This window comes from Schistocerca cancellata, chromosome 12 (assembly GCF_023864275.1).
Source record: "Schistocerca cancellata isolate TAMUIC-IGC-003103 chromosome 12, iqSchCanc2.1, whole genome shotgun sequence".
NCBI lineage: Eukaryota > Metazoa > Arthropoda > Insecta > Orthoptera > Acrididae > Schistocerca > Schistocerca cancellata.
Window position 1 is genome coordinate 34,259,421 of NC_064637.1, and position 13,184 is coordinate 34,272,604.

Here is a 13,184-nt window from a genome sequence, read left to right on the forward strand (position 1 = left end):
CTGACGCAGGATAGTATCAGAGAACTTATGATAGTGATGTGTGGCGCGCAGCTTGTGTTTGTTGACATGGTAGTTTAGTAACCAATTCTAAATTATTGTTGCTTCTTTAAATATTATATTTCTGCCGAGGTCTGTATTGTGAAAGACTACAACATAAACAAAGAAAATGGTGAGATCTTTTTACTTTCATGTATATTCATTTGCTGTTAGTATGCTTTAATATATTTTTTAAAATGTTTTTCAAGGGCAAATGAATTTTTCCCTGAACTGTAGCGAAACACGTTTGCGTAAATGAAAAGATAAGTGATTGTGGTGGGCATGGTTTTAGGATTGCAATGTCAGTTCATTATTATTATGTACGATGCAGTAATTCGCTCGTCCTGGGTGTATGAATCTCGTCGAACTCTGATGTAGGATACGAAATAAAAGACAAACATCTACAGCATACAGCATCCATGATCCCTGTATTGTTTCATTAATTTATTATTGCAGAGTGGTAGCTGTTTTCCCATAGCGGTCGCACTGGGAACACTAGAAGACAATCAGCTACAGTTCAACAACAGACGAGCAACTGTTTAGTTTCTTACTTTTATTTGTTTGTGTTTCGTAACCTGAACTTATACTAAACTTGTATATTTCATTAAAATTTTCCGCTCACCATTCCCCGATTACCATTAAAAATAAAAAACATTGACAAACAATTCCTGTGTGTGTGTGTGTGTGTGTGTGTGTGTGTGTGTGTGTGTGTGTACTTTTCAGAAACAAAAGCGTGCAGTGAGTGCAGCTACATTAATTGACACAACAAGCAAAACTAAAACACTATACCCTGAACAGGAATAGGGCATAAATAAACTGAAATATATTCGTGGTTCTTGCTTAGGAGTACACACCTTGTAGATCACAGGTGCTGAAAGACTTGTGCAAGTATATTATTTTAGAAACAATGACGCTGAAAATGAAATAGGGCTGTATAGACAATACCCAACCTAGGATTATTCCATTACCAATAACAGTAGATAGATGTCCTCAAAGTGACCAGTGTGATGCAGTGGTTGGCACTGGACTCTTACTTGGGACGAGTGTGGTTCAAGTCCCTGTTCAGTCATCCTGCTATAGGTTTTTTGTGGTTTGCTAATTCACTTCATTTGAATGTTATGGCATTTCTTTTAATAGGAGATACTTGGTTCCATCCTCAATGCTTAAGTTCAGCAAATGCTCTGTATATAAAAATCCCAGTGTCATCTAGGCATAACAACCATAGTATTTAGTGATGGTCCACTCCAAAAACTTGGTCAAGGTGAGCGACTGATCTGTAGTGTAGAATATCAGATCAGCTGAACCTTCTGATAACCAATGTCAACTTCGTTCTGTATCATAATGATGATGTGTCAGGTGACATCATACATTATACATGTACATCTATATTCTGCAAACCACTGTGAAGTGTCTGGCAGAAGTTACATTCCACTGTACCAGTTATTATGGTTTCTTCCTATTCCGTTCATATATGAAGTGCAGGAAGAAGGACTGTTTCAATGTCCCTGTGTGTGCTATAAATAATGTAACCTTGTCCTCATGATCCCTACAGGAGTGATTTGTAGGGAATTGTAGTATATTCCTAGAGTCATCTTTTAAAGGCAGTTCTTAAAACTTAAAAAGTAGACTTTCTTGGGATATTTTCTGCACCTCTGTCCACATTAAACCCACTATCCACCAAAGTACCTACATTTATGACAGCTGCCATCCCTTCCACACCAAAAAATCCCTCTCATATAGCCTAGCCACCTCTGGACGACATATGCCCAGATGCAAGAACTCCCTTGCCCAGTGTACTGGAAGTCTCATGAAGGACTACACAGACAGGCATTACCCCCAAATCATAGTCCACCCCTTATCCTTCCTCAACGTCCAAGAATCAGCTACAAAGAAGTCTCCTCCACATCACCCATTATCACCCTGGACCGGGAGAACTGAATCACATCCTTCATCAGAGCTTTGATTAGCTACCATCGTAAAAATGAGGGACATCCTTTCCACACCTTTACATCGCCCACCCAACCTCCACAACATCCTATTTCATCTCTATGCCCAACCCCAGTGCTTTGCCATGGAGACCATATCCCTCCATCTCTGAAAGCATCCAACTCTGAAAGCATCCATCACTGAAAGCATCCTTGTTATACTCCAACTCTGCTGCAAAGAGTGCACAGCCTTTTACGTTGGTATGTCTGCCAACCAGCTGTCCACAAGGATGTATGGCAATTGCTGGACTGTTGCCAAAAACAAAGTTGACCACCCCTGGTACAAGATGCAGCTGAGCACAACATGTGCAATTTCAATGGTTCCATCTCTATCCTTCCCTCCACCACCATCTTCTCTGAACTACACAGGTTGGAGCTATCCTTGCTACACATCCTTCACTATCGTAATTGCCCTGGTCTCAATCTCAGATAACCCATTGTCCCCCCACCCTCTACGCAACATTTTTCTCTTCCTCTGCCCTACCACCCTCTCCCAATTCACATCCCCAGTTCACCTCCAGTGTGTGCTGTACCCCACCGGCTCATTAACCTGTGTATATCATGTTTAGCCCGAGCACGTGACCCCTTCGCCCTCCGGCATTTCTAGATGGCAAACCAGCTGCCTTTACACATCATAATCAACACGACCTCCACTCCAACCTACCCCACTTGCCAACCTGCAGCACTGGAATTGTGGGTACATCTGGTTTAGATCTGCTTTTGAAAGGACCATTTTTTATCCCTGTGTTTTCAGCTATCGTTACGAAGAATTCATTGAATTTAGTAGTTACTGGTTAAATTTCATATAATCTTTCTCACTGGCAGTGTCATGTGGGTGTGCAGTATGATTTTCCTGGCCAAGTTTATTCATTTCATGCCTAATAATGCTTTATCCATTCATAAATTTTCCTTGTCTTGATTTTGAATTTTTTTTTTTTTACGTGGTAAGTGGTTTTTGCCTTTTCTGATAACATACTGAAGAATTTTGCAGTGCTGTTTATAGTGCATTTATAAGTCTTTATTAGAGGTGGTATTTTGCGTTAAATAAAGCTGTCTCTGTCTTAATACAAGATATTTTGATGCCAGATGTTAACCACCCCGTTTTTCAACTTCCACTGTTAATGGCTCTGGCCTATTGTAAAGGAAGGTGAGTAAAACTTATGTATTGGACTACCCCACTCCGCCTTGCGTTTTTCAATACGGCATTGGTGTAAACATTAGGCTTCACTACTGGTCAATTTTTACCACAATCAGTGTTTTCTGCCTACACATTCATTGGCTTCACCAACTCACAGCCACAGCCAAGATTTCAAGAGCAGTCCAATACATAATTTTAACTGAAAAATGGATTCATAATGTTGTTGGGATATTTTTTTGGAAATAATTAAAATTATCACCTCTTGTGTGTTCTTGATAAACTTCTTCTCATTTTTCACCTTGTAAATTCTCTCGTAATGTAACTGAGACACCATTTATAATTATGTGAAATTTTACTTTTCCTGTCTTAGTTGAACCTGATTGATGGGGATACTTTATTACTGCCACTTGGCCATCATGATCTGATAAACATATCACCTATTTTCTAATTGAAAATGTTGATGTGGTGATCAAACCAAAATGCAAATCAGTAACAGTGGTGCTCTCAATCAGAATTGTCCAAGATTAAATGTGTATTGAAATCTCCACATATGATCACTTCCCAGTTATTTGTACAAAGTCTTATTAGGACTACTCCTGATTGCTTAATGAAGCTTTAAACATTTCCTGTTGTGTACTATAAACTGTATGTTTCCAGTTCTGTCACTGAAGTACAGCACTTGAATAGCTGTTGAATGCAGTATTCACTGACATCTACGGCCTGGGACTCAATTCCCCTTTTTGTATATAATGCTGCTCCCCTTTTCCTCATATAATGCCTGCAGTAAAAAGACAATATGTATCCATCTGCGTACATCAGTTCTGTTTCTGTGACTTTCAAATGATGATTTGTTGTGCATAGCACATCTGTAGAAATACCTTCAGGATTTTCAGTGTCCTGTAGTGACATGAGATGCTCATTTTTCTTACTGAACAAGCTTCTTATGTTTATGTAGAAAAATCCAAATATATTGTAATTGTTAACGTCTGTGTTGTCCAAACTGCTGTTTTTCGTTTCTAAATTTATTGTTGCACCCGTGTGTGTAGTTATTTAGCAGCTCTATCTTTTGGAAACATTTGCACTAAAAACCACCTAATTAAAATATTGGAAACCATAGAGATTGGACACAAAGTGTTCTGGTCATGCTGAATGCTTCCAGAAGTGGAGTCATGCAAGTATCCTCTTATGGGAAGCATTTAGGTGTAGACCACGCCGTATGTGATATGATCGTGTGAGGGGTGACGCATCCGTCACACCCACATGTGATCACGCTAATCTGGTGAGTGACTTCGAAAAAACTATACACATTCAACAAAACACTTCATCCAGGGCTAATCATATCACTCAAGGATTGACGCAACCATGTGTAGAGCATTCCCAGTGATGTACCTGACATTATCTTCTGTTGTGTATTTAGGGTTTTGGTCCAAATTGTTTGCAGCACTCCCAATAACCCCTACAACATCTTCTTTATCAAGTCTTCCCACCACGCACCATATGGTGGATTGCGGAGTATATATGTAAATGTAGATGTAGAATCTAAATTTCAGTTGATATCACTTAGTTCTGCGCGTAGTGTAAAAATATTAGTTACCTAGTGTTTATTACCCAGAGAGTTCTGCACTAGTTCAGATACTCCCCTCCCATGACTACTACGTCAGTCCGAAAAGTTTTTGAGAGCAATTTTTTAAAATAGATACATTGCTTTTAATGTACAAGATCTTAAAAGTCTTCAAAGTATGTTCCTTCAGCTCTGTACATTGCTGCCACTGCTTCGCAAGTCTGCTTAGACTTCCCGGATGGCACACAAAGTAAAACTCCTTAAGACAGTGTGTTGGCGTCTCTTTTACCCTCTCCCTCAACCTGTGATGGTCTTTCAAGTATCTCTTTATCCTCAGAAACAAAAAGGAGTTCAGTGGTGTCTATTCAGGGCTGTATAGCAGCTGAGGCAGCATTGCCACACTGTTTTTGGTGTGAAATTACTACACTAGGTCAGTGTGGTTCAAACATTGTTGTGATGCAAAATCCAGTTGTTTGTTACATCTTTCCTGATGCATGTCACCCTATCACACATCATTGTGAGGACTTGAGTGTGAAAATAGCAGTTAACAGTTTGTACTTGAGACACAAATTCACTATGAATCACACCTTAGGAGTCAAAAAAAGAAAATGAGCATTGTCTTAACTTTGGATTTGTTTAAGTAGGCTTTCTCCAGATAAATTTTGTGTCAGAAAGCTATTCCACTTATTGAACAACAGTGTGATATTGATCCAGTAGGTGCCAGAATATCACCAATCTGATATTTACTGTATGAAACTTTATTCATAAGTATGATGTGTGCCTTGTTTTGATTTTGTAACACAGTGTAGTAGTATGCCATTTTTATTTAACAAAAGTGCCTGCCGAGGTACTGTCAAAATGGACGAGCATGGAAACTGTCACAGAATTGACCGTAAAAATGGGAATTAGTTTGTGCAATGTCAGCATTGTTTTCATGTTGGATGTAGTGTTACACGGTACAGTCACATTAATGAGACCATCTCCTATATTCCATGTCAGTGCACAATAACCAATTACAGATGGCAGGTGGTAGTACTAGCAGTGGTTAGCAGTAAGAGAGGGTATACAGGGTGGTCCTAAATATCTCCCGAAATAAGCGTCAAACGAAAAAACTACAAAGAAAGAAACTAGTCTAGCTTGAAGGGGGAAACCAGATGGAGCTGTGGTTGGTTCGCTAGATGGCGCTGCCATAGGTCAAACGGATATCAACTGCGTTTTTTAAAAATAGGAACCCCCATTTTTATTACATATTCGTGTAGTACATAAAGAAATATGAATGTTTTAGTTGGACCACTTTTTTCGCTTTGTGATAGATGGTGCTGTGATAGTCACAAACATATGGCTCACAATTTTAGGTGAACAGTTGGTAACAGGTAGGTTTTTTAAATTAAAATACAGAACGTAGGTACGTTTGAACATTTTATTTTGGTTGTTCCAATGTGATACATGTACCTTTGTGAACTTTTCATTTCTGAGAACGCATGCTGTGCATGCTGTTACAGCGTGATTACATGTAAGTGCCACATTAATGCAGTAAATGCTCAAAATGATGTCCGTCAATCTCAATGCATTTAGCAATACGTGTAATGACATTCCTCTCAACAGCAAGTAGTTCGCCTTCCTTAATGTTTGCACATGCATTGACAATGCGCTGACGCATGTTGTCAGGTGTTGTCAGTTGCATGTTGTCAGACATTGTCGGTGGATCACAATAGCAAATATCCTTCAACTTTCCCCACAGAAAGAAATCCGGGCATGTCAGATCCGGTGAACGTGCGGGCCATGGTATGTTGCTTTGACGACCAATCCACCTGTCACGAAATATGCTATTCAATACCGCTTCAACCGCACGCGAGCTATGTGCCGGTCATCCATCATGTTGGAAGGACATCGCCATTCTGTCATGCAGTGAAACATCTTGTAGTAACATCGGTAGAACATTACGTAGTAAATCAGCATACATTGCACCATTTAGATTGCCATTTATAAAATGGGGGCCCATTATCCTTCCTCCCACAATGCTGCGCTGTACATTAACTCACCAAGGTCGCTGATGTTCCACTTGTCGCAGCGGTCGTGGATTTTCCGTTGCCCGATAGTGCATATTATGCTGGTTTACTTTACCACTGTTGGTGAATGATGCTTCGTCGCTAAACAGAACGCATGCAAAAAATCTGTCATCGTCCCGTAATTTCTCTTGTGCCCAGTGGCAGAACTGTACACGATGTTCAAAGTCGTCACCATGCAATTCCTGATGCATAGAAATATGGTATGGGTGCAATTGATGTTGATGTAGCATTCTCATCCCTGAAATTTTTGAGATTCCCGATTCTTGCACAATTTGTCTGCTACTGGTGTGCAGATTAGCCATGACAGCAGCTAAAACACCTACTTGGGCATCATAATTTGTTGTAGGTCGTGGTTGAGGTTTAACATGTGGCTGAACACTTCATGTTTTCTTAAATAACATAACTATCCAGCGAACGGTCCGGACACTTGGATGATGTTGTCCAGGATACCGAGCAGCATACATAGGACACCTCCATTGGGCATTTTGATCACAATAATTGTACATCAACACGATATCAATCTTTCCTGCAATTGGTAAACGGTCCATTTTAACACGAGTAATGTATCATGAAGCAAATACCATCCCCACTGGTGGAGTGTTACGTGATACCACGTACTTATATGTTTGTGACTATTATCACAAAGCGAAAAAAGTTGTCCAACTAAATCGTTCATATTTCTTAACGTACTACACGAATATGTAATAAAAAATGGGGGTTCCTATTTAAAAAACGCAGTTGATATCCATTTGACCTATGGCAGCACCATCTAGCGGGCCAACCATAGCGCCATCTGATTTTCCCCTTCAAGCTGGACAAGTCTCGTTTTTGTAGTTTTTTCATTTTACACGTATTTTGCAAGATATTTGACCCAGTCACTATCAATGGACTATCCTGTATAAAGTATGTCGAGTTCACGTGCAAGGCAGTGCAGTCATTATCATAGTGCAGAAATGGAGCGATTTATCTGATATCTGAAAGGGCTTGATCGTTGAATTTTGTGCCAAGGGTGAAACATTTCCAAAACAGCTAAGTTTGGAAACTGTTTGCATGACGCCATGCATCGCAGAATGGCACTATTCAAAGCTGGTGCTGAGGCAACACTGATGCACTGTTGGCCATAGATGACAAGGATGAAAGCCAGCTGCACAGATGTTTACGGGAAAATAGACGTGCAGCTGTTGGGCAAATGACCACATAGATGAACCGAGGGGCTACCAACAGTATTTCCTCAATGACTGTTCCACGAACGTTGCTGAATTTGCTTGCCTGCACCACAATTGGACGCCCACTGAGTGGGAATAGGTGGCCTTCTCAGACAAATCATTTCATGCTATATCGGACAGATGACCACTGGCATTTATGGCATGAAATGTCTGAAAGCAAACATCCTGCAACTGTTTAAGGAGAATTATGTTTGGGGAATATTTTCGTGTCATTCCATGGATGATCTCGTCATTCTGGAAGGCGTAGTGGATCTATACAAGTATGCACCTATCCTCGGGGACCGCGTCCGCCCCTGCGTGCAGTTTGTTTTTCCTCAGCACGGTGGCATCTACCGGCACTACAGTGAAGGGAGTTGAAAAGCTTGTAGTGCACGTGCGGGGTTCAGAGAGCTCCAGGATGAGTTTTCCATACTCCCGTGGCCACCGAACTCCTCAGATTTAAACCCGATAGAGAATCTGTGGGACCACCTCGATCAGGTTGTTCGTGCCATAGAACCTCGACGGACAGACCTAGCAGAGCTGGTCGCAGTACTGGAGTCGGTACCTTCCAGAACCTCATTGACTCGCTGCCTGCATGTCTCGCCCTGCAAAAGGTGGTTATTCAGGCTATTGACCAGTGGTCGCGTTGATGTGACAGTATAGAGTATAACGATTTTATGAAAAGGAAAGTTGCTGCTTACCATATAGCGGAGATGCTGAGTCGCAGATAGGCACAACAAAAAGACTGTCACAAATAAAGCTTTCGGCCATTAAGGCCTTTGTCAACAGCAGATGTACACACACACACACACACACACACACACACACACACACGAGCAGCAGCACAGCACCAGTGTGTGATGGGAGTGTCGACTGGGTGGGGGTAAGGAGGAGGCTGGGGCAGGGATAGTATGGTGGATGTGGCAGACAGTGAAGTGCTGCAGGTTAGACGGAGGGCAGGGGAGTGGGGGGGGGGGGGGGGGGGGGGGGGGGGAGTAGCGGAAAAGGAGAGAAGTAAAAAGACTGAGTGTAATGGTGGAATGACGGCTGTGTAGTGCTGGAATGGGAACAGGGAAGGGGTGGATGAGTGAGAAAAATGGCTAACAAAAGTTGAGGCCAGGAGTGTTATGGGAACGTAGGCTGTATTGCAGGGAGAGTTCCCACTCACACAGTTCAAAAAAGCTGGTGTTGGTGGGGAGGATCTATATGGCACTGGCTGTGCAGCAGTCATCATCATGTTTGGATATCATGTTTGGCAGTGTGTTCAGCTACAGGGTGGTCCGCTTGCGTCTCGGCCACAGTTTGTCGATGGCCATTCGTGCTGACAGACAGCTTGTTGGTTGTTGTGCCCACATAGAATGCAGCACAATGGTTGCAGCTTAGGTTGCAGATCACATGACTGGTTTCACAGGTAGCCCTGCATTTGATGGGATAGGTTATGTTAGTGACCGGACTGGAATAGGTGGTGGTGGTGGGAGGATGGATGGGACAGGTCCTGCATCTAGGTCTATTACAGGGGTATGAGCCATGAGATAAGGGATTGGGAGCAGGGGTTGTGTGAGGATGGACAAATATATTGTGAAAGTTTCTGTGGATGGTGGAATAGCACTGTGGGAGGGGTGGCAAGGATAGTGGACAGGATGTTTCTCATTTCAGGGCACGACAAAAGGTAGTCAAAACCCTGGTGGAGAATGTAATTCAGTTGCTCCAGTCCAGTGTGGTACTGAGTTACAAAGGGAATGCTCCTCTGTGGCCGTACGGTGAGACTTGGGAGGTGGTGGGAGACTGAAAAGATAAGGCATGGGAGATTTGTTTTTGTACAAGGTTGGGAGGATACTTACGGTCTGTGAAGGCATCAGACCTTCAGTGTATTTCAAGACAGACCGCTCGTCACTGCAGATGCGACAACTACGGGTGACTTGGCTGTACGGAAGGGACTTCTTGGTATTGAATGGGTGGCAGCTGTCGAAGTGGAGGTATTGGTGGTGGTTAGTAGGTTTGATATGGACAGAGGTACTGATGTAGCCATCTTTGAAGTGGAGGTGAACATCTAGGAAGGTGGCTTGTTGGGTTGAGTAGGACCAGGTGAGGCAAATGGGGGAGAAGTTGATTAGGTTCTGGAGGAATGTGGATAGGCTGTCCTCACCCTCGATCCAGATTGCAAAGATGTCATCAATGAATCTGAACCAGTTGAGGGGTTTCGGATGCTGGGTTTTTAGGAAGGATTCCTCCAGATGGCCTATGAATTGGTTGGCAGAGGCTGGTGCCATGTGGGTGCCCCTAGCCGTACTGTGGGTTTGTTTGTAGGTAATGCCTTCAAAGGAGAAGTAATTGTGGGTGAGGATATAGTTGGTCATGGTGACTAGGAAGGAGGTTGTCGGTTTGGAATCTATCAGGCATTGGGAACGGTAGTGTTCAATGGCGGTAAAGCCACGGTCATTAGGAATGTTAGAGTAAAGGGAGGTGGCATCATTAGTAGTGAGCAGGGCACTGTGTTGTAAAGGTACAGGAACTGTAGAGAGTTGGTGGAGGAAATGGTTGGCATCTTTTATATAGGAGGGTAAGTTCCGGGTAATAGTTTGAAGGTGTTGGTCTACAAGAGCAGAGATTCTCTCAGTGGGGACACAGTAACTGGCCACAATGGGGCATCCTGGATAGTTAGGTTCATTGACTTAAGGAAGCATGTAGAAGGTAGGAGAGCGGGGTGAGTAGAGAGATGGACTCTGGGGAGAGGTTCTGGGATGGGCCTAAGGACTTGAGTGGCGTCTGGACTCTTGCTGGATTTCTGGAACGGGCTCGCTGTGGCAAGGTTTGTAGGTGGAACTATCTGATAGCTGGCAGAGTATAATGTAGATAGAGTATGACACTGAACATTTTTGGAGATACTGTAGTAGCCATTACGACTTCTCAATGATGGGGGATAAAATTATCTTCAAATTTGGTAGTAGCGCAATAAAAGTAAGCAGATGTGCAACCTGAAGTTTTGCAATATTGATTATTAAAGATGATTATGTGCGTGTGATCATTCTGCAAATTTTGTGAATAAAACCATCTTTGTAGCTTAATGCAGTCTAGAGGCAGTGGACACACATATTCAGACAATTTTAAGAAATTCAACAGTCTGATGGTACACGACAGAAGATGCAAGCTAAATCTACGAAGTTTTAAGAAAATCAAGACAGTCTTACTCCTGGGTTGTAATCTCGGGAGGAGAATATCACAACTGGTACAAAACTGTGGGAAGAGGTTACTGGGTAACTAGAATTTTTAAGTGAAGCGCAGGGCTCAGTGGTGTTATCTGTGATTTAGGCTGTTTTGGGAAGTATTATGGAAAAGGTGATGATGTAATAGTAGTAGGAGGTGCTGGTAACAGTTTGGACTGTAACCTTAATTACACTGTTGAGGGTGACATCAGGCACACTACTAACAATGTTCCTTACACGTAGCGTGAAGATCTTGTCGCATTTTGAGCATTATGACAAGCTGTGGATGAAGCATTCTTCAACACGAGTCCTCGGCATCTTTCTTGCCTTCAATAAAATCTTCTTGGCCCATAAGCTGTGTCACTCCGAATCAGATACTCGAGCCTTCAATAGCTGTCTCTGCCGTCATCATCACGAGATAAAATCGCTGACTGCCGGGGCTGTGTGGTGCTCTAATATAGGTACAAAGGCAGCACCTAGAATCTTCCAGAGAGGGCCAAAGTGACACGTGTATGGAAGCAAGCCAGGCAGCTTGTATCAGTTCTGTCCCACCACAGGACCGAATGACGTCACATGGCACGAGGGAGTGCTAACGCGTTTGAAACTGCCGCTCCTACCTTCCTTCAAGCGTCGGGCCTGTGTCTTCGCTTGCATTCGATATCCAAAGCCAGTCCTCGTATGCTACTAAGTGTTTGTCGCTGCCTTCCCTTTAAATTGTTGCTGTTTATTCTAATTTTGTATGTTGCTCGTATAGCAAAATCCTAATATGATGGTGTTTAAGTCAAAACTTTTGTGTTTTCTCGTAGCATTTTATTCCCATGTTGTAGACAGTGGTCAAGTTCCCTTTGTCTAATATGTTGTGAATGCTCTGCACAATGATCAAGAAAGTGTGAATTGTTAGTGCTATGTAAATATTACATACAATCCTGTTGGAAGAACGTCCACAACTGAGCATTATAGCAGAGGTTGAAAAAACCGCTTCAGTTGTAAATTTCTTTACTTTCAGACGCTCATAGGCAGCACACCGAACACGGTACACATGGCGCTCGGAGACCACAGCACAGCCATGACGCTTGAAGATGGGTTTGTAACAGTCCAAAACCGGTCGTGTGAAAATAAAGAAATTTACAACTGAAGTGGTATTTTCAACCTCTGCTATGTAAATACTGCCATATTCACAGGGGACACCATACATACTAGAAACTCAAAGACCTATGTTGTCTTTAATGGAGCATAACATATCTCTTATCTGTGAGGTCAGAACACAGGTCTCAGCCTGTCTCTCTTCAGCACGTGTATTACCCTGCTAGTCATCGTGTTTATATAAGAAAACTATTCGCACTGTTGCTGAGTGTTATGCAGGACTTTCTCAACATATTAAACAAAGGGAACTTTAAATGTTGTCTATGGATGAACATTACCTAGAAACCAGCCGTGAATTACATGGAGAAAAGATGAAAATTTTGCCACAGTCATTGTCATATTGGGCTTCTTCTATAAAGGAAGAGTCTACAGTTAAAATAAACAGCAACAATTTTAAAAGCGACCAGGTGTACAGAAAGAAAGACAGAGGACCGATGCTTCTGGAGAAGTGAGAGTGGCCGTTTTGAACGTGGCAGCAGTCCACGGCATCACTGTGATGTTATTCGGTCTCGTAGTGCGACGGAGGTGCTACAAGCTGCCCAGCTTGCCTTAGTGCACTCTTTGCAAGATTCCAGATGTTGCTTTTGTGTCTTTATAAACAGAACACCGTACCGGTCCGAGCAGTCAGTGATTTTAACTCTTGATGACTACGGCGGAGACAGTTATCGAAAGCTCAAGTACTTTATTCAGTGTGACGCGGCTTGTAAACTGAAAAAAATTTATTCTTCAGAATATCATAATCTTATTGTAGGGACGAGGGCTGTCCTCTGAGCGAGTCACCGAAGCTTTCAATGACCTAGATTAAAAGTCCACGCTACTCGAATTCCTTTGCATTTGGTATAGC

General features: G+C 42.4%; 1 protein-coding gene across 1 annotated transcript in view; it reads left to right on the forward strand.

Annotated features, from left to right (window-relative positions):
• The first annotated feature begins 15 nt into the window (after window positions 1-15).
• The window catches only part of LOC126109800 (meiosis-specific nuclear structural protein 1-like), a 106,554-nt gene continuing 93,385 nt past the window's right edge, over window positions 16-13,184 (forward strand). Inside the window, exon 1 of the mRNA XM_049914858.1 lies at window positions 16-169. Coding sequence (XP_049770815.1) covers window positions 167-169 — 3 coding nt within the window. The 5' untranslated portion in view covers window positions 16-166. The remainder of the gene's footprint in view (window positions 170-13,184) is intronic.